Source organism: Notothenia rossii (assembly GCF_949606895.1).
Source record: "Notothenia rossii genome assembly, chromosome: 9".
NCBI classification, from domain to species: Eukaryota; Metazoa; Chordata; class Actinopteri; order Perciformes; family Nototheniidae; genus Notothenia; species Notothenia rossii.
The window spans coordinates 74,979,266-75,001,758 of NC_136907.1; the positions used below are offsets into that span (position 1 = coordinate 74,979,266).

Sequence of the window (22,493 nt, forward strand, 5' to 3'; positions counted from 1 at the left end):
TTCTAATCAGGAAGTTTTGAGGCGTTTCTTTACTACTCTGAACCTCAGAGGTGAGTTGTTTGTATAACTCTGTGGCACCTTTCTCCTGGTAATGAGACCTGAGAATTCGGCGAAGGGCAGGCAGTGTAAGGTTTTCCTTCCCTTCAAGGTAACTCCGTAACTGCAGGCCTGGTGTGATGGCACGGATTACAGCATCAATGATCTCTGACTCTGGGTAGCCCTTACTAAAGCCATTTTCAATTTGTCTGGCCAGACTAGAAAATGTGAGCCTATCTTTTTCTCCTGGCTCGCCTATTTGGCCTGCGATCTTAAGATCTTTGCGCCACATAGAACTACTGGGGAGTACTTGGGCCAGATTTCTTTCTGGGGGGCTGAACCCGGCAGGGTGGTTCATGCTTGTGTTCATTAGGTCATGCATTGCATTTTCTTTTTCTTGTAATGACAACCTTAGTGCCTCTACCTCCTTCTGGAGATCTTCCCTTTTGACACTGTCATGTACATTTGTTGTAATTTTGGCTTTGTCTATGATATCCTGCACATTAAGAAGTTCGGACATGCCTTCATCCTCTAGCTCGGCCATTTCTTCACGTTCATTATGCTCTGTGACATGAGAAATTAATTGACTGCGAGATTTACCAGTCACATGCACATTATCCGGTCCTGAAATCTCCAGTTCATTGCACACTTTAATCAGTTGTTCTACAGTCAGTGTATACAATGCACCTGTAATGTCCAGCTGCAGCTTCTCCAATTCAGCCTCCATTGTATCAGAGAAGTGGGCAGAAATAGCAAATGAGGGTTTATCTTACTTAATTAGGTTTTTTTGCTGCTCCCTAGTGGTGACTTTTCACACTTCAGGATGCAGGTTACCAACGTTGTCTGAAAACGACCTCGACTGCCTTTCCAAGCTCCTTTCTCCGATGACTGGGTTGTTTAAGGGGATGATTGATCAGAGGATTCCACTAACAACTCAGGGATGCTCCTCAAATCAAATCTCCCAGCAGCGCCTCCAAATGTTATGCCCCTAATATGGGGAAAATATAAGACAAAGGAAACAGAGACGATGTTAGCTTGCTTCAAGTCTTATGTATTATGCCCGCCAACAACATGGTACACATAGCACGCTGTATAATACAGAACATGGATTCTTGATATAAAACAACCACTAACAATGTATTAGTGCTGCAAACATACATCCAATTTAACACACAAGATGTCACTTTTTAAATGCACAGTACAAACATACATATCCAAATTAACACCCAAACTCCCCTTCTTGGAGCTAAACTACACTATCATAGCTAGCTGCGCTAGCATAGCTAACGGCGCTCGCAAAGCTAGCATACACAGCTACAACAATTACAGAACCTAGAGAAACCCTCCAAAAATACCTCTAACAACTATCACTATTCACATTAATATTATACACAGTCAGTCTACATATATAACGTTTCTCACGGATGAACTCACCTAATATGGGGAAAATATAAGACAAAGGAAACAGAGACGATGTTAGCTTGCTTCAAGTCTTATGTATTATGCACCCGCGGCAAGCAACACGCGCCCTCTGCTGGACAGACCCGGAAGGTCATCAACCATGACTTATATCTATTACATGTGTGTGTGTGTGTGTGTGTGTGTGTGTGTGTGTGTGTGTGTGTGTGTGTGTGTGTGTGTGTGTGTGTGTGTGTGTGTGTGTGTGTGTGTGTGTGTGTGTGTGTGTGTGTGTGTGTGTGTGTGTGTGTGTGTGTGTGTGTGTGTGTTTGCATGTTAGCTTCCCTAGAGCAAGTGGTACTGCTCTATGAATGAGGTGGGAAAGGGTGAATGACTCACAGTATGTAAAGCTCTTTGAGGGGTCTAAAATACCTGATGAAGCGCCATATAATTACAGTCCATTTACCATTTATTTTACAATCCATCTGTCACATAAATAGGTCAGATATATAAGCAGATTAAAACACACAAAGAAATCCCAGACGCCAAACTCACATCAACCTCAACTAAATGTAACCATCTTCTCTCCCTTTTCATTCCTGTGAAGCTATGTTGCACATTTTTCTTTTTATTAGAGTAATTGTTTGGCATAAATAAAAGTTTAGTGAAGCTACTTTCCTCCCACTTTTGAGAAACCTGGAAGAAGGGAGTGTCTGGGTAATGTTGATGGTTTATTAGGGCTGATGCCATTTCTAAAAACACTTGGCTGTCAGGTAGAAAATAACAAGTTTTACCACAAACTGACACTTGAGGCAGCCAACTATTCGTGCCAATTTGGTAACCCCTAGAGAAATATTTGCTGCTAAAGTAATGTCTATTTTCATTCTGGAGGAATCATTACTGCCATCCGGGGCATGCAGTCTGAGTGGACACAACAACTTCTGAGAAATATAACACAACACAACATCTCACAATCGATTCGCCCAGCTTGGAGGCAAGAGAAATGTCTCGGAGTAATGAATTAAACATAGCAGCAGGTACAAAAATATTAGTGCTTATCGGGGGAAACATGAATAATGTATTTTGCAAATGGATCCATTTAAAACCGAGATAGCTTTTTCCTGTTGGTTTGTGTTCACACCGAGCTGACAGCTATGGTTTGATTTTCCCACTGGGCAGATATGGCCCTGTTGAAATTAGGGTTTTAAAAAAAGCATTCCCATCTCTGCAGGATATATATAGCATGTGTAAAGAAAATGTTGAGGTGAGTGAACGTGTTTTCCCCAGATTAAAAACGGTCAGTCACTTTGAGTCAGCGGTTTATTCTTAATGACAGAAATCTCACAAAAAGACAGCCAAGGCAAAATATTGCTGATCCACAAACACAATATGTTGAGGCGGTTGTGAAAGTGATGGATGCAATTTAATTTTCAACATCAGTTAGATTTTGTTCTCTCAATATGAGGCTTTAGGACAGCATTCTCAATCCTTGAACGATGTGATAACAATGACATGAAATGTGGTGACTATTGCCCCTCAATATCTTCATGGATTGATACTGTGTACTTTTGAGTTAAATGCGCGCACTGTCCGATTACTACCACCACATTCTTGCTATTCATACAATTTATTTAAACCCAACAAATGTGTATGTTGGCAACACAGTCGGTTTACGAACTGAAGTCTCAGATTTTGCACTTAAATAAAAGTAGAAGAGTATTTCTACACTCTGGTACTTCTACTTTGACTTAAAAAATGATGAATATTTATAAAAACGGGAACAATAAGTGAATGAATATTAATGGTTTGGGTCACAATGCCTGTGAATAATTAGCCCAGGATGCATATTAATTGGAAAGTTAACTGATGGCAGGACAGAGTGGTGAAGAGTTAGCAAAATGTTGTTTAATGTTTTCAGCATGGGAGAGGCAGGAGACATTATTAAGGCTGAGGCCACTAAGTGGGACTTGTAGACGAGAGGAAAATAAAAGTTTTAGAGATGAGGAAAGTTGAGAAATAAAAGTGTTAGAGAGCAGGAGAAAGGCACTCAAGGTAAAACAATCGTAAATCTCACTGAAGTATCTTTGAATCCATTTCTCATCCACTTTCCCCATTTTTCTCCAATTTGTGGACATTTTGTTTCACGCCCAAGGACATAAAATGTCAAGTTCAAGAGTTCATACATGCACTTATCTTTTTTGCACTCCTGTCTTTCTTCTTCTGGCTATTCCTCATTTCACTCAATGATGTGAAATGTAATCAGATGTCTTCAGACGTCTAAAACATCTCCTTCAGACGGACAACACTGCATGGAAAATAGGTGAAAGGGAAGCTGTCAATGGACATGGTGATCTTTTCAATCTCTGAAAAACTGTATTAAAATGTTGATGATGTAGGCCTCATTTAAGGGCATAAAACATTTCAGACACTTGATAACTCATTATAGAACTAATTATCTAAATACAAACTCTCTTAGAAGTAAATATGAATCAAATATTTAGCAAAGAGCCGGCAGAGATTTAACTGAATTACTGTCTTTCCCTTCAATGAGAGGATTGTTGATGAAATTATTCAAAGAGAAATGGATGCTGTCATACTTTCAACTCATGGTCAGCTTGTTCTCACAACACATTGCTTTGCTACTCGAACACTAGATACACTTCTAAATGCCACCGAGTTGACAGACTTAAGATAACAGAGAAACATGCTGCTAAAGGAAATCAACAGCTTCACAAACTCTAGTAGTTTTGCTGCGATTGCAAAGATAACATCCTCTCAGGGATTTATTCTGACTAAAATCCTTTCACAATTAATATGAATAAATATACTTTTGAATGTTGTTAGCTGTAATTTGATCCTTGATAGTGTTTATTTGACATATAGTCTACAGATTTGTATTTTTCACTTTCAACATTTTAGTTCTGATTTATTTTCTATTTTGAGATGTTTCTATTTTGTTTGTTTATTTTCTAAAAAAAAATTCTGCAATGTCTTGTTTTAACATGCTGCCAATTTGGGATCAATAAAGTTAATCCGATCTTATATTATATTTGGAAACACAAACAAGGATGATTATGATCTGATTTGAGCAGTTTGGAAACAAACGGATCACAACATCACCGAGATTTTCTCACAGGGTCAATGAGCGAGCTGTTGGTGGTCACAGGGAGTAGCAAATACAAGCTGAGTTTGGGAAGTTGAGGAGAGGCTCTGCAGCCGACTGTCAGAGACACTGATTGGTTTTGCTGCCTGAGGTGGAAAACAGAGGGATTGGTCTGCAGGTGTTTGACAGTTTAAGGGTAAAAGACGGAGCTCAGGGGGCCGGGCAGAGGGTGAGAAACGGGGGAGACGGTTGTTTGCAGAGGTCGGGCTGGGATTGGAGGTCAGTGCGTGGATCTGCAGCCAGGTTTATTTTAAACTACTTAAAGTGAGTCATTGAGAGGAGTTTCAATGAAATCATCTTGTGAAGAGTCATTTAGAAATGGTGTTTAAAATATCTGTTGGGGATATGTGCGTGAGAAAGATAATCCAAAGTCTTTAATGTTTCGTTTATGCAAGTGATTGAGAAATGTGCACCACTTAGAAAGCAGGTTAGATGATTTTGCTTTACTTTTTATGTGCATTTTCTCACCTTACTACACCTAGATTGTAAAGAAAATGTTACCTCTGTCACCGGCGTGTGTAAAAAGTAAATTGACTCATCATACTCTCTTAATTCCTAGAGATTTATTGCGCCAAATTACATTTCTTATAGCCTTGAATGAAGTTCCAAGGTAATTGTGCACCACAGGCTGTTCCTTTGCGTTCCTCATAGAGCGGCTCACTCTTGTTTCTCTCCATCAGTCATGTAAGGGATGATGACATCGGGGACTAGATTCACTGACACTGATGAGTGAAGAGGGACCGGGCCGACGCCTGGAGCGGGACGTAAAGGTCAAAAGACAGATGTAGCCCAAGGCTGAGAAAAGTTTGATGGAGTCGTAGAAAAGCCACAGAACCTCCAAGACACTAAGTCTGGCAGGCTTCTCAACAAGCTATTGAAATGACCTTCAGCAGCTCTGAGGGCTTGTACTCTTCCACCAGGTTTGACCCACAGAAGGTCTCTCTCATATTCATAGCCGTGGGAACATGTTTCAAATGGGGGGTGCTGTGGGGATCACATCCTCTAGGGGGGGTCAGGGGGGAAGATTTTTTTTCAACATTATAAAGTAAAATGCTTCAATCTGGTGCACTTTCAGCTGAATTGCCAGAGACTAGATCTAAGGGGTACAACTCTAAACACCCATATCGAAAAGATTGGTTTACATTTTAATAATCAAATAAGTATGTGGACATAACCAATAACCTAACACAGCCAATAACAAGTAAATGTAACTTATTTTATTTTTGTTGTTCATTTATTTCTTATTTTACTAGTTAACATTTATTTATTTATGCATATTCTTTAATCTCTCCAGATTTAAACAATATTTCTGGTTTACTGTCCTATAGTATGCACTGGAATTATTTCAAACCTGTTTTTATTTATCCCAATAATTATAAAGGTTGCCTTGGAAATATTTGTTTACATAAATTGTTAACAAACCGTTTGAAACCCTCTGAGATAACTTAGACTAAAGTGAACTATCTAAACACTCAGTCCTTTACCTCACTGAGCCTCTCAGTCTGTCTGGCTATCAGTCCTGTCCAGACAGCTGATATCTGTCCTGTGTGTGAGCTGCGGGCGCCTGATAAGCCAACATCCCCCACTTTCATCGTACAGGGCAAATGGAAACTGTAACCGGGGTGAAAAGGGTGTTATCTTTACTTAATTATGAATGTTGTTACATCAGGGCTGAAAATTCTTTTTTTTGTATGATATTTCCATTTAATCTTGTGGACGTGCAGATTCCCTGTCCTCCATCAGGGGGTGCTGCAGCACCCTCAGCACCCCTACTTCCCACGGCCCTGCTCATATTCCTGTTTTATTAAATCTAGTGAAGTCTGCAATGGTCTCCAAGTTTAATCAGTTTTACTATATGTTCAACTCACAGGATCCCAGTGCTGTGAATTGACACATTGAATATAGCAACCCTGTCTCCTAAAAAATACGTTCCCACAGTACTAAACTGCATTCTCAATTACGTTTATTTGGAAACGTATTTTCTCCCACGTTAAGTTTGTTATGAACGTATCTCAAATACGTTTATTTTCTACATATCTTCTTGAAACATTTTTTCTCCCACGTGACGTTTGTGAACGTATCTTAAATACGTTTATTTTTTCTACATATCTTTACCATTTATTGTCTTGCTTATAATAATGATAATAGTCATTTATAAATATCATTTTAGAGCACACATTTGAAATCGAGAATCGGGCTCGATATATAGTTAAATTAAAATCAGTAGGCGAGGCTGTAATTTCGCCAGCTGTTTTAACATACCAAAAAACTGCTGTGTTGTTAATTGCACCTCAAACATTAAAACAAATCCAGAGTTACGTTTTTCTGTACTTCCTCTAAGAAGAAAGGACAGAAGATATCTGTGGCTTCAGGCTAGATCGCCGTTGCAACCCAGGTGTGGGCGGGGCAGACGAAGAACCAGGAGGTGACGCGGAGAGGAGTCTCGAGTACCCGGATGTCAGCTTCGCAGGACGGCCACCGGAGAACCGGAGCAGGTTCACAGAGACGAGGAAATACGCTTACAGGTGAGAGAAAGTGGAGAGAGAGGAGCGGTGTTGGAGCTGTTCGGACGGGTTGCATGGAGCAGCACCCTCAGCCCCTCAGCCTGAAGCAGGAAGCGCTTCCTCTATCTAACTGCTTCAGCTAACCCGTGCATTCACTGGTTCATTTCACCACTGTAGGGCAAGATATTTAACTAAAAACACCAATAAGTAGAAGAAAAGTGTTTCGAAATAGTTGAACTATTATATTTTTACAGTCTAGAGTAAATACTATACTCGATACTTAGTCCCGCCCACAGGAGATGCGAGCGGAGGACTGAGGAGGGGAACCGAGGAGAGAGGAGGGGAAGCAGCAGGCGGTTAGAGAAATGAGAACTCCTCTCCTCTGAGCGGTCATTTTAAAGAGACGTCCATCGATGATGACAGGAGGCACAGCAGCCCTCTGTCTCATGGACAGATGTGTTCATGACCACTTATGTACTTTAATTCATTCACAGTGCGGTATAATGAGACAATAACAACAGGCTACAGATGCGGACATATACACACACATATTTATATAAATGTACAATTTCAGAATCAAACAAGTATGAGAGCACTCTCATAATAACGTAACACAATCAGAGACTGGATATATCCCCCCCTCTCTCTCTGGTCGCTGAAATGGGGAATTGAAATTACGGGCCAAAAGTTGTATTTACCATTATTTAAAGTAAGCATAGGATACCAAACCAACTGAGACCCGTCTGTCCGCCGCATCTACGCACTGTACAACACACACACCTACACACTGTACCACACACACCTACAGCTCCTAAAGCATAATCAGGCTACAGCCAATGTGTATTTTATTATGTGAAGCACTAAATGGTCTTAGAAAGATATCGACTCTTTGTTTGTAGATATCTACTAAACTAAAGCAAATAAAGAGAGTACGCCTGTTATACTGAGTGATATTATACACACTGCTCTGCTTTCTGCACAGACCTCACAGCTGTTCTCACTGTAAACATCTCGTCGCGATGAAAGCAGTTACTAAAATAATATCCAGGGGATGCATGCAGAGCTGTCATTGGCTGAGATAAGTCCGGCCGTGCGTCACGCCACCACCGTTCCCGGAAATGCATCCGTGGAGGAGCCATGGAGGACCCATCAGTGTCTCCTCGGTTATAGCTCCTCCAGAGAGCCTCCTCGACGCTCGATGCTCGGTCCTCGAAGTGCATTTAGAAAAATGAGATGTCCTTCAACATGGCGCGCTGAAATTCATTTCCGGGTCACTACCGGAGGACCGAGGAGTCGAGGAGTCGAGGAGGGGAAATTTGAGTATTGAGAAACCTCTCTTGACTTTAAGATGAAGTCTATTTGCCTATCCTTCTGGACAAAAATCTCTATTACTTTTTTGTAAAATTCCTCCTTATCTTCAAAAGTCTATCATAAATCTAATCGATAGATTTATGATTCGAAAATGATAAAAGTAGGGTAGACATGTAGATATTATCCGGCTGAACAAAACTTGCATTTATCTAACAGGTACGTTTCCCACAGATCTTATTTGGAGCTATTTTCTAAAATCCTATGGAGAAATCTCATTGCTTTTTTGTCGAGGGGTTTTAGGACCCGTCACTGCACCTCTCTCGTCTCCTCTTCATACACTACACTTTTCGCGGCACACATACTTACAGCCAATCAGCTCTGAATTATGTGAGATGACGTATGGTGGGGATGGCAGCTCAGTGCCCTTATGGTCATTATTTTTTTGCCACACACATTCAATTGAAAAATACTCAGAGCATGCGCAGTGTAGATTTTACATGTCACCATTGACTTAGACATTGAGAGGGAGGTGCATGATCGGGTTTTGTCCCACATGGCTCTAAACAGCTCAATAGGCACGCACTGTAGACACTAATTAGAAGAACACAGACTACAACAGCAATATACATAATAAACATGATCTTAAAATATATATTTTTGGTAATCATTATTTTTAATACTTTCTGCTGACACTAGGTGGGGCTGTGCCTAATGACCAGTCACCACTGACTGTCACTAAATATATTCAACTGAGAACACCAATAAGCAGGGTTACTTTAAAAAAGTAATTTGTTACAATAACTAGTCAAATAGTAATACCTCACCTGACTGGCAGAGAATCCACTGCCCCCCTCCCTATATTGTGTGGTAGTGTTACCACTGACAGGTCTCTCTTGAAAAGTAGACCTTGTGTCTCAGGCCCAATCCCAAACCACTCCCTCGACCCTACCCCTCCGTGACAGAGTGAACTCCGTCTGTAGCCACACTCGCAGCTCAACGAGGCTCCCTCCTGTCAGATGGAGGGAGTAAATACAGCGGCAAGCTTTGGGACAAACTCCCCTCTGTCCGGCAGAAACAGGAAATGCCGTAACTGTATGTAACAACGGTTTCAAATCAGCATTTCTTAGACAAAAAATGTAAATTAATAACTCAAATAAAACTCCAAACATATTTCATTGTGTTACTTTTTTGTAAAGCTCTTTTAATTTTAAACCTGATGTTTATAAGCTTCTTAGTTTTTGCAACAGTCTAATAAAATACACATATTTACCTTGTTCTAGACTAAACACAGGTATGATCCTAAATTAAAAACATGAGGTTATCAAGAGGTTGTTAACATTGCAGTTTATCAGTGGATGTTTGCTGGAACTACTTGTAAACAGCGTGTTTCATGACGGACACACACAGCGTGACTCCGGTCAGGTAGAGACCGGTCTCAAGTCAGCACCGCTGCAGACTCGTTTGAGGGATTGATAGCCCACTCCCCCTCCACACCGCTCCACACTCGTTGGTTTGGAACAGCCCTCAATATGGCGGACCCTCCCCGTGAACGCGCAAACGGAGGGGTAGGGTGTAGGGGGCGGTTTGGGAATGGGCCTCAATCAAGCCCCCAGGAAGTGCGCCGGACTCAGATGAAAATATTCGTGGTGGCCAAACGGCGGTACTACACTTCCGTTTGGTTGCCAGGCCCGGAAACACTATTTCCCATTGATTTACATGGGGAAAGAGTGGTCTGTAAATCGTTGGATAATTTTTTTTAAACTAAATAAACTACCCAGAATGAACACTTGTATAGCCCTTATTAAAAACATTCGTTCCTCAAGTTGTAATAATGTGCTAATAACGTTATTCTGAGAGTTATTTCCCTCTGTATTATGAACGCGCATCTAACCCACGGGACCGCGCCGCCCGGCACGTTCATGTTACGTGTCCCGACCAATCAGAGCACATTGTGCTCACAGGGAGGGTGGGGGCTGGAGCGTGAAATTCAGTGAATACACGTAGTTTACAGAGATGCTGTTTGAGAAACCAATGTGAGTTGCGTTTATCTTTACCCATAAATGCACAATAAGAATGGACCCATATCGTCTTACTGCCATCCCACGGAGCTGTAATAATGGATATATTGCACATGTTTGCTGTAATTTATTATCATACTACATGGGCTGTATGATTAAATCTTGTACCGTAAATGTTGTATTAAATAAAGTTAATATTACCGACGTTAGATTAACGTCCCTGTAGCTTCTTATTGCACTAAGAAGCTTATTGCACTATGATTGCACTGTATGTATATATATATATATGTATATATATTAGGGCCGGGACTTTAACGCGTTAATTAAGATTAATTAATTACACAAAAATTAACGCGTTAAAAAAATTAACGCATTTTAATCGCACTTATTTTTGTACCGCGGAACGTTTCTCACTGGATGAGTTTCAGGGGTACCGATTATACTGGAGCACCAACTAACGTTCATTCAACTAACGACTTCAGACAACAACAAACCACAGTGAACAATAGTCGAATGAAGAAGCTGATGAGACCGCTTTGGTTGGCCCCGTGGATGGGACATTTTGTTTTAAAAAACGGACGGATGGAAGCGTCAATAAGAGCACGGTTGTTTGCAAATTATGCAAAAAGGAATTTGCATATCACCGCAGCACATCAAGCCTCAAGTATCACCTCAATGCAAAACCTATAGCAGCTAGCATGGAAGCTAGCGTGGACGTTAGCCCGACTCGGAGTACAAGGACCCACACCCAATTCGCGTTGATCAAACAGAGTGGCCTATGCAACAGAGAGATTTTATTTTTCATCAGGATATTGGAAGAATAGGAGGGATTGAGGTCAATCACTGGCACTTTTTAATTTTAATTTTAAATGGTACAGTACACTTTATGTTGAACTATTTATTATGTTGTTGGTGCAACTGGCACTTTATGTTGAACTGTTTATTGTTTCGGCCAAGGTTATTGAGAGAGTTGGTCTGAAATGTATTAGATTTTTTAAATCAACTGTTGGTAAATCAACAAAGTCTGTTATGGCCTCTGAAGCAACAGAGAGATGTTTTCTAATAGTCAGGGTTTCCAATGTTCTGAATGTACTTGAAAGTATTGTGTTTTACTTAAAAAACTAAGTGTTATAGTTTACAGAAGGTCTACCTACCTATAGGCTACCTGAATCTCTGAAATGTACTATATTCCTAAATATGCTATTGCTACACTTTATGGCAAAAATTGCACTTTTCTGTTGGTCTTTGTTAAGGACCACCTTGAACAAAATAAACAATGTTTTGTTGCTTAAGCTTATGTATTCAGTCATTATTCAATGGTATACTAAAATCCATGTGAAAAAAATTGCTTCTCACTGTTCTCAGGTCAAATATTTATATGTGATTAAAAATGCGATTAATTTTGATTAATTAATTACAAAGCCTCTAATTAATTAGATTATTTTTTTTAATCGAGTCCCGGCCCTAATAAATACACATGGTGGTATATAAATACACACAGTCGTAGTATATAAATCAGTGATGCAAATTAGTCGCTTTTTTAACGCTGATTTGGGTGACTTGTGTAATTCGTGGAGAACCGAAGAGTTTTCGTTTTGGGGGGGGCGGGGGGGGGGGGTCCGTCCGTCCGACTGACGGACAACTTCAAAAAAGAAGAAGAAATCTAGATCGCAAAATAATTAAACAAGCGAGTGCCTGTTTTTCCTGGCCAAGGACAGGTTCCATGAACACAACACGAGCGTAACGTGTCTTCATGTGGTTATGTCTCGTCTGAAAGGAGTGTAGTGCTGCTCCAGTTCTTCAAATATTGCAGTGCCCATAAGGAGCCGTACACATGCCGCAGTGTTTGCGTGGCTGTGTCTTTAGTTGTAAGCACAGTGGCGATCTATTGTTTTTAGCATCTGGTTAGCTAGCTATGCTAATAAATTTAAAGAGCTTTTCTACAACCAGGTGGAAGAGAGCTAAGGCACACCTTGATATGATCATTATAGTTATTAATGAGACATTAGAGACTAAATTAAAAACAGGTATAAAATACGATATGACAGTAACAAAAAAGTTGTTAAAAATAACAAGAATAAAAGGGGAGTGATTTGTAAAATACCCAAAAAGAAAAAATTGCTTCCAGTTCTGTTTCAAATGGGTGTTGAAAAATGTATCCATAGATCTCCTCATGTTGCTCTCAAAGTGCACCAAAGTGCAAATCTTCCCGGGGGAGCATGCCCCCGGACCCCCCTAGAGGAGGTTAGGTCCCCCCCACTTAAATCATGTTCACATGGATAGGATACTAAATATATTTGCACACATCTTGTGTCCATATCTTTCTGTTTGGGTGGTTATGCCACACCGTGCGCGTGAATGCATACGCGAGTCATAGTGAGATCTCTGGATTAAGAGGTTGCTTTTTCTTTGCACAGCATGAAAGAAAGGCGAAATGAATGGGCTGTGATTTTAGTTTTTTTAAGCAGAGGTTGAGTTCAATCATTTGTACGGCCCTCGTGTGATGTTGTAAAAATTGAAAGGAAAAAGGTTCCCCACCCCTGTTGTAAATAATAATAAAACCCCTTGATTTATAACTTAACATCTCTGTCTCCTATTGATCTGAGTATATTATAAAGAATAGCCAGTTAATCGAAGCATTATAGCACAGGCCTTTGTCAGATGGTATATTACGCTGTTTTTTTCCTGCTTCGAATAGTTCTCTCTTTTTTCACCATACCTGTGTTTGCATCACTGATAAATACACATGGTGGTATATAAATACATGCGTGTGGTGGTGCATTTGATCATTTTACGAAACGGAAAATACTGGAAACTGTAGATCCTGCTCAACAGGATGTACATATATGTGTATATCTGTCGAAAGTACTGGCTTGAAACTATATGCCAGTCTTTGTTTCATGCAAAAAGACCCAATAAACACGGAGATACGATGATATAAAGTTAATACAAATATATTTCAAAAGTATGAATAATGGAAGCACACATTTGAATATCTTCGCCGTATTTTATCATTTTACGAAACGGAAAATACTGGAAACTGTAGATTCTGCTCAACAGGATGTATTTACCAAGGAGGGTGTGAGGTAAACGGAGTGATACGAAGCAAGACGAAAAGAGACGGCGGGAAATGGAGAGAGACGAAGATATACTGTACGAAGACAGGCGGCGGGAGACAAAGAGAGACGGGGGAGACTGCGATTGAAGTAAAGTGACAGACAAACATTGAGAATTTAAATATAGTTAGATAGATTTAGAGTTTAGAAGATTCAACTATGATGAAGAGAACTCTGAACGTGAGTCAAGCTATGAGCTTGTTTTTTGACATGGAGGAGGAGGAGGAGGAGCCTGTGATGTTGCCCTCTGTGTCGTAGTTGACATAAACTACTTTGAAGCGTGGCACAGATAAAGACAGAAAAAACTGATTTTTGTTCATAATGTGTATATATATGTTTGTATTATATTTATAATAACACTTTTGCCTTAGCAGAATGAAATCCCATGTACATTATTTAAGCTTTTAAATGTTTTGTTGTGCCTACTGTGTCACTGTTGACAGAACTTGAGAAATGAGGAAAAAAAGCCTATGGATACACCTGCTATTTGTTCATAAAATGCGTATATAGGTTCATGCTACCTCAATCAAACTTTCACATTATGATAGTGACATTCCATGCATCTATTTCCAGCTTTCAAATGGTTTCGTTGTGTATGTTTGTGTTACCTATATGAAAAATAATATCATTTTCAAAATCAGTTTTTACGTTTTTTTTGTGATTTTAGGTCCAAAATGTTCATATAGTATCTCAAAATGAAAGAAATAACTATCAGGTTATATAGGTGAGGTTGTCCTTAAAAAAAAGATACCAAACATTGACATGCCAAACATTTCTTAATGGGGTTTAGTAAGACAAATCAAAAGTATGCGAAAACGGCCAAATTAGCCCAGGACTCCAAAGGGTTAAAGAACTCATTATACCCTACTGTCCTACTAGGGCATTGCGTTCCAAGAATGCAGGGTTGTCGGTTGTTGCTAGAGTCTCTAAAAGTACAATGGGAGCCAGAGCCTTTTCTTATCAAGCTCCACATTTGTGGAATCAGCTTCCAGTTTGTGTTCGGGCGGCAGACACCCTATCTGTTTCTAAGAGTGCGCTTAAGACCTTCCTTTTTGATAAAGCTTATAGTTAGGGCTGATTAGATTCAGCCCCTAGTTTTGCTGAGGCTTAGTTTGTCGGGGGACATCTTACTTCTTCCTTCTCTCTGTCTATACCTATGTACTCTCATGTTCCGATTAACCCAGCTTCCCCAAATCTTTTTTTTCTGGTGTCTATATACGCCGGGATCGGGAATCATGGATGATTCTGTTGCTGCGGTCCTGTGTCATGGATCGCGAGTCGTGGCTGGATATCCTCGTGGATTCATCTTCCTATTATACACACATGCATTTCCAAACATTTGGACTACCTATGTTGCAAATGTATTATCTTTTCAATTTACACACGGCATCTATTGCACGTCTGTCCGTCCTGGGAGAGGGATCCCTCCTCTGTTGCTCTCCCTGAGGTTTCTCCCATGTTCCCCTTTAAACTGTGGGTTTTCTCTGGAAGTTTTTCCTTGTACGATGTGAGGGTCTAAGGACAGAGGGTGTCGTATTGTCATACTGATATTCTGTACAAACTGTGAAGTCCACTGAGACAAATGTAACATTTGTGATATTGCGCTATATAAATAAACATTGATTGATTGATTGATTGATTGATTGATGGTACTAAGCACACAGGCATCTTGTTAAAGTTATCTTATCTTAGCCAGCGCCATATAGATAGATTATATCTATATGGCGCTGATCTTAGCTATCTCTTAGTGGAAGAAAACAATTGTGACATCACTTACTCACTTACTCTGGGATTTGTAGTCTTTCTAGTTGCATATTTTTCATAGTCTTATATTTCAACAGTTTTACAACAAACTGTGACTTTTTTGACATGGAAATTATTTTTTAAGATTGACTACCATCGTATGTGTAATTCATGGCACAATTCAAACGGGATCGAAAGATACGTTTTCTCTCTCCATTGACTTCAATACATTATTTTTCCGAAATATGGTCCCATGGACCAGAAGTAGATGGGCGCGACTTCGCCACTCTATAGGATTTGGAAGTGCCGTTTAAATTCTGACTTCATAATATTACATTACATGTTACTTGTTAGACGCTTTTATCCAAAGCGACTAACATACTCAATACTGTGGGCAATCCCCACAAGAGCAATTTGGGGTGAACCTTTGCTCCCTTGATCCGAACACCAACGCCACACGCCTCCCATATATATATATATTGAACTAAAATGAGTCAAAGCATGATGTGTTCTGTGTGGCTGTCTGAACAGAGGAACGTGCTGCTATCTGTCATAATGTGAGTCTCTTCTCTTTGTAGTTTTAATGGAGAGCAGCAGCAGACACTTTGCACACATCTTCATCTGCATGGTGGGAGCAGTGACAATACTTCTCGTCTATCTGGACCCGGACTGGGGTTTTGAGAGCAGGGACACACCAGCACCAGCATCACTGGCAGCACCAGCATGGAAGGATCCCGGGCCGTATTACGTGGCCTACCCAGGAAACTACAAATTCATCATGGACGACACCCCGACGTGTAAAACCACGACTCCTTACCTGCTCCTGGTGGTCCCGGTGGCCCCCGGGGGCGTGGCAGCTCGGGACACCATCCGGAGGACGTGGGGAAGTGAGAAACTGGTTCTGGGTCAGCGGGTCGAGACTCTCTTCATACTGGGCCTACCTTCAGGAGCTGATGCCAAGCAGCAGCAGGAGAAGCTCCAACAGGAAAACATGCAGCACAAGGACCTGATCCAGAGTAACTTCAAGGACAGCTACCAAAATCTGACCATCAAGACAATGATGACACTGGAGTGGTTGGTTGCGCGCTGCGACAAGCTTTCCTACGTCATGAAGATTGACGCCGATATGTTGCTGCACGTCCAGAATTTGGTTAAACTGTTACTGGATCCCAGCACGGCCAAACAGAACTACATGACAGGATTGGTGTGGTGGCACAGTCCGGTCTTGAGAAACCCGTTCAACAAGTTCTACATGCCGAGATATGTGATTGCTGAGCCGGAGTACCCGCCGTATCCTCTGGGCATGGCCTACGTCATGTCCCTGGACCTGCCTGCCAAGATCCTGGCAACCGCCCCTCACATTAAACCCATCTTCATCGAGGACGCCTACCTGGGTATGTGCCTGAAACACCATGGCCTTTCTCCCACCAACGCTCCTGAAAACACCATGTTCATGGTGGACCCCAGGCATCCTCTGAGCGACTGCAGCCTCTCAAGAGTGATCGCTGCGACCACCACCAGCATCCCACAGATGACCAGTTACTGGGAGAGGAGCAGGGGGGCTAAATGTTGAACTGTTCAGGTTTTAAAACTCTGAATAGTTTTTAGTTTTTAGACAGATGTTTTTTAGAGTGGGTTGGTTCTCCTTAGTGGGCGTGTGCCGTGGCATGAGGATGCCTTAAAAAACTCATATTTTTTTCTGAGCGCTAAACCCTTCACATTTCTTTCAGAAAAGCACTTGTGTCACTGTAGAGGACGGAGCTTGATGTGGACTATCATAACAAAGACCATAGAGCCTGTTTGTTGAATCACGTCCGATGGCCGTCCAAGAAAGCACTGTTAAAAAAGCGAAACACAAAAATACCATTGATGCACTTCTAGTTATAGAAGAAAATTAACTACATTTTCATTTAAATATGTGAAAAAGTCTGTAAGGTTATTTAGCCTCATCCGCAGTTTTTGGATGTATTTATGCTGCCGATGCACAACATGTTCCATAATGACTTCTAACCAGGGGCGGCGGGTACTGTAGGCTAGGGAAGGCTAAGCCTTCCCAAATATTTGTGTCACTGCATCCTGGTAAAATAAAAATATAATGTATAATGTTTGGGTCTTTGACATAAGCGCTGCTATGCAGCCACCTGTGCCCTGTGCACTACCAAGCCAGTTAAACAGACCTTGGATATGTTTGAGTTATCTTAACTAACCCTAACAAACGAGATCTCGCTAAGCGGTCCTACGACGCTGGTTATCAACTCAGTAGATCAAGCCAGGGTTTCTTTTTCCAGCTGAGAGTGCATTCACGTGAAAGGGTACATTTGACCAATCACAAAAAGGGACAAGTGTACTGACAACGCAGCGTAATTATTTTTTTGTCATCTATGGGGAAAAGAAATGGGGCTTAGAGCCTCAAAATACTGAAATCTGTATTTTTTAAAATCTTTTTTTCCATCTAATTTATTATTCTTTTCTAAATAACACGCTGTTATTTACTCAACAATAACACACAATTATTTGTTTTTATGTATTCCTTTAATTCTATAATCTTGGACTTTTTAGCATGCTTTTTAGCCGTAAATAAAGTCACCGGAAACAGACGTAGGCCTATAAGGGACATTTTGAGCGATACACATCACTAACCATGGCTGCAGTCGAATAGTCCAATTAGCTTAGGAACCTTCCTAACCGAGTGAAATGACCCGGAAGTCCCTCAGTGGCAGCCATGAAAAGTGCCATTCGAATTCTCTAAATGAGAGGAAAGGAGGTTTCAAACTTCATTTATAACCTCCTTTAGCTTAGGAACCACTGGACCTCCCTTGACGAAAGGAGAGGAGAAAATGCTGCCCCACAATGCCTTGCAGCCGCAGCATTTGCCGTCACACAACAGTCGGCCGTTCACGGAAACAACCGATTATGACCGAGAAATGATATCATGAAAGTTACGGTGCTTATTAAGCATTTTAAAACGTATGTGGTAACTTGCCAAAGTGCTATGTTTTGAACGTTCATCAGTATTATAATAAAAAAGAGAAATATAAACGAGCATACGTTTCACTTTCCTTTTTTATTTCAATTCCAACTTTGGTCATGAAGAATATGTTTCTCTGTTGTCCACGTTCATAAAGCATAAACTAAAGCAACACCATCAGAGCACGGTGCAGAGTCTCTAGATGAGTTTACAGTAGTCCCTCGTTCTTATTATACATCCATGTTGTAGTCCGCTGTATAGAAAACTAGTTTCCATAGTTTCCAAACAGCAGCAGGCGCACATTTATGACGTCCACTGGCGCATCGTAAACACGTCAGATAGTGAAAGTGCAGTCGGATTCTCTAAAGTATCTTCTCCTAAATCCTTTTGAATTCTCCTATCGACTATCTCTTAACCCCGTGACGTTTCACTCAGAGGTCAAGGAATAGACGATAGGAGCTGATTTTTTGATTATCCGACCGCAACCCATGCCACAAACCCACTGAACTGATTACCCAAGATCCTCAGCTTGAAGCTCGTTGATTGGATGTTTTAGCCGCAATGCATGTTGGGATATGATGTTAATGAGATATGATATCCGAAAACATTTAAAAAAAAAAAAAAAAACTTTATTCCGAGTGTTCTTGCTTTTCTCTTTGGAAGTCATCACATAACTGCATTGTAATACACGGTTCGGCTGCATTAAATACTACACATCTGCCGTAGTTCTTTATTTATAGAGCCCTGATGAGAAGACTTCTGGACAAACTTGAAGTTCTGCCACCAAAACTGAATATGTGACGTGGATCATTACATCAACAATTAAATACCATCTTACATTTCTTTTCACAAAATACGTCTCCTGGCAGTATCAATAGTAATTCGGCTGACTTTTATATTTGATCCAATTGGTAGATAGGTTATATTTACACCATAATGGTGCACAGCTGATAGAAAAGGATTTGTAGTGTTTAAAGATATTACTGATTTTCTTTGAATATAAGAATGTAAATACTGAGTTGAGAGAATAGTTAGGGGATTTGGGTGATGGGAGACACATCTATGGAATCACAATTTCAATAGCTTACCATTAAATGACGGATATACCTTTCAGTCTGTGATGTTTTTGCAAATCAGATATTAATGTGTAGAAGTAAAACATGTTAAATAGTATAGCAATACCCTGTACAATTATGTAAACAAAATGAATAAAACTACACATCTTCAGATGTTATACATACATACTGTAAGTGTCCTACACTAATAATACAAAGTTATTATTAGTATGCTTTGTGTACCTTGTGTGCACCCCTAGTGGTTAAAGCAAGTTATTGAATTATTTGTGTTGAATAATGTCATTTTTGTTGAATAATGTTATTTGATGAAAACATTTTTAAGAGTACATACTTTCATAGGGGGAAAGTAGAAGGTCTATGATAGAAATATAGAATATAAAAAATCAAGAAGATACTGTAAGAGATCTCTGCAATAAAACAGTTTAGTGCTGGATGTACAAATATATTAATATGAGGATGTGCAAAACAGACAAACTAATTAACCTTCATTAACACATTAAAGAAAACTTTAGGTTAAGGTTTACACACGGCATCTATTGCACGTCTGCCCGTCTTAGGAGAGGGATCCCTCCTCTGTTGCTCTCCCTGAGGTTTCTCCCATGTTCCCCTTTAAACTGTGGGTTTGCTCCGGAGGTTTATCCTTGTACGATGTGAGGGTCTAAGGACAGAGGGTGTCGTATTGTCATACTGATATTCTGTACAAACTGTGAAGTCCACTGAGACAAATGTAATATTTGTGATATTGGGCTATATAAATAAACATTGATTGATTGATTGAGGTATTCTTTCAAATAAGAAAAAAGCTTTGGGGGTATCTATCTACAGATAAATATTAAGCCTGACAAAGTACTTAACGTTTAATATATTGCTTTCCTGCAATGTTAACTATGTTGAAGCACTTACTTTAACTGATATTATACACGTTAATTGTACTCTTATGTATGTAGATAGTATAAGAAATGTGCAGAATTTGACAGTTTAATTGTGGAGGTATACACACATATTGATAGATGTCTTGTAATGCACTGTTGAGGAACCTTTGACCCAAGCTTTTCATTCATTGCATAACTACACTGTAGTTGTGTATATGATATGTCAATAAATCTTAGAACATCTTGAAATCTTGAAAGGGATGTGTAAAATAGCAATTATGTACAGTTTTTAATTAACTGTTAATAACGAGTAATTAATATACCCCAAAACATACTTTTAGATAGAAATACCAAATGTTTTGTTATTTAGACACAATTAACACTTACAGTTTCATGTCTTGTTATATAGGAATAATCATATTTCTTAAGTGTTATTATGGGAGAATTACTATTCTGGTGGTACTATTGCCTTATTAGGCCCATATTGAGCAACGCATATTAAGACCAAAACTCATGTACAACAACTTCCTTACTTGCAATAAATAAGCATTAATTAGAGGGTTATTGAGGAAAAACTCTCAACTAATGGCTTATTACTTGTAGAATATGGCCATGTAGAATAAGGCATTAATAAGCGTTTTATAAGAGCCCATATACTGCTAATATGCATGTTAATTAACAACTAGTTGATGATTAATTTGTGTACCTTAATATAAAGTGTTACCATAATTTTCTCTTTGGTTTGATTAGTTAAAAATAGAAGACTTAAAAAGTCCCTTGTAAAAGTACTAAATAGCAAAGAATTTTGCTAAATGTACTCCAAGTATTAAAAGTAAAAGTAGTCTTTATGCAGAATGGATAGGTTCACAGTATTATATTATGGTAATTATGTTATCCTGTTTTTATAAATGTACAGTAAGAGCATTCAAGCATTGTAGTTTGACAACGTGGACCAAATGTAGATACTACAAATACTGTGTAGATTACTGGTGCAGTGCTGCAATATACCATATCAGCATATCCGGTATTTTATATGTGCAAAGTAACTAGTAACTGTGAGTGCTTAAGTAAATGTCGTGGAGTAAAAAGTAAAATATATTCCTCAGAAATGTGGATGTGGAGATTTGCTCACTGAAGGCTGAATTCTACCGATATTTGTATTAAAATGTCTTCTTAGTCTGGTACACAATTATTAATTTGAACACTGGGCAGCAAATGTTGTTGCACTATGCCACTTTCAGAAAAACATCCATCACAAATTCTTGAAATTTAAATGGTTGATGACTCAACATTTATTGATTAAAGAAAATTGATAAACGTGAAAATATAACATACAATCAATCAACAACAAAAAACGTAATTACAGACTCAGCGTCCAGATAAAAGACAATACATTACATAGATAAAAGACAAGACTACAAATAATAAATTACATATAATAAATAACATACACAGCATAAAGCTCAATACTATTCAACCATAATCAACGACTAACAATACCAACCAAGAAAACTGTTTACAAACATAAATCGATTACTACGCCCCATTGCTGCCCCACAACCTCCTGGTGCTCGTGACGTGCAACAGATGTTGTGTGAAAATAAAAACAGATAATACATTTTTTTTAAAGTACATAGTCAAAATTATAACAAAAAAACATATTTGCGTAGGTGCCAGTCGCACACTGAAAATGTCCTTGGAGGATAATTTTCTAGTCCGCTGTACAATTTGACTGGAAGAGATATGGACTGAAGTCTGGGCGTGGGTTTCCTTGAGCATTGCTGGGCCTCTCATGTCTGACTTGGAGGGCAGTGTGAATCTTGAGCAGCTCACGATACTCAGCGTTGATGTCGCAGTGCCTCCTACCCAGATTGGTGTACTCCTGCTGCAGGTGGTGAAGCGCCTTATTGCTCTCATCCAGGGAATATTTCTGCTCCCTGAGCCTGAACTCGGTGTCACTGATGTTTCCAAAGTTGTAGTTTGTCTCTGCACGTTGTTTTTCCTGAAGCCTGGGGAAGGTTTCCTGAGCCTTCAGCAGAGACAAGGTACATTTGTTGTATTCCTCCAGAGTTGTGATCTGCTTCTTCAAAGCTTCTTGAAGCTCGACGCGGTGCTCCTCACACCTGGTCCTTTCTTTTTCCAAACTGGAGGAGATCTGATCAACAGTATGGTGCAGCTCAGAGTTTCTTGTCTTTTCGTGTCTAAGGGCTTCTTCGAGATTGGCCTGTTTCATCTTCATCTTTGACTCCTTGGCTTTTAACTCATTTACAATGCACTGTAGATTAGTG

At 39.8% G+C, this 22,493-nt stretch overlaps 1 protein-coding gene across 1 annotated transcript; it reads left to right on the forward strand.

Annotated features, from left to right (window-relative positions):
- The first annotated feature begins 6,989 nt into the window (after positions 1–6,989).
- LOC307018633 (beta-1,3-galactosyltransferase 5-like) lies at positions 6,990–18,332 on the forward strand. The gene is made up of 2 exons (XM_079648964.1): positions 6,990–7,122; positions 15,868–18,332. Exons 1-2 carry the CDS (start codon positions 7,053–7,055, stop codon positions 16,860–16,862), a joined length of 1,065 nt encoding a protein of 354 aa, XP_079505090.1. The 5' UTR covers positions 6,990–7,052; the 3' UTR covers positions 16,863–18,332.
- The last annotated feature ends 4,161 nt before the right edge of the window (positions 18,333–22,493 follow it).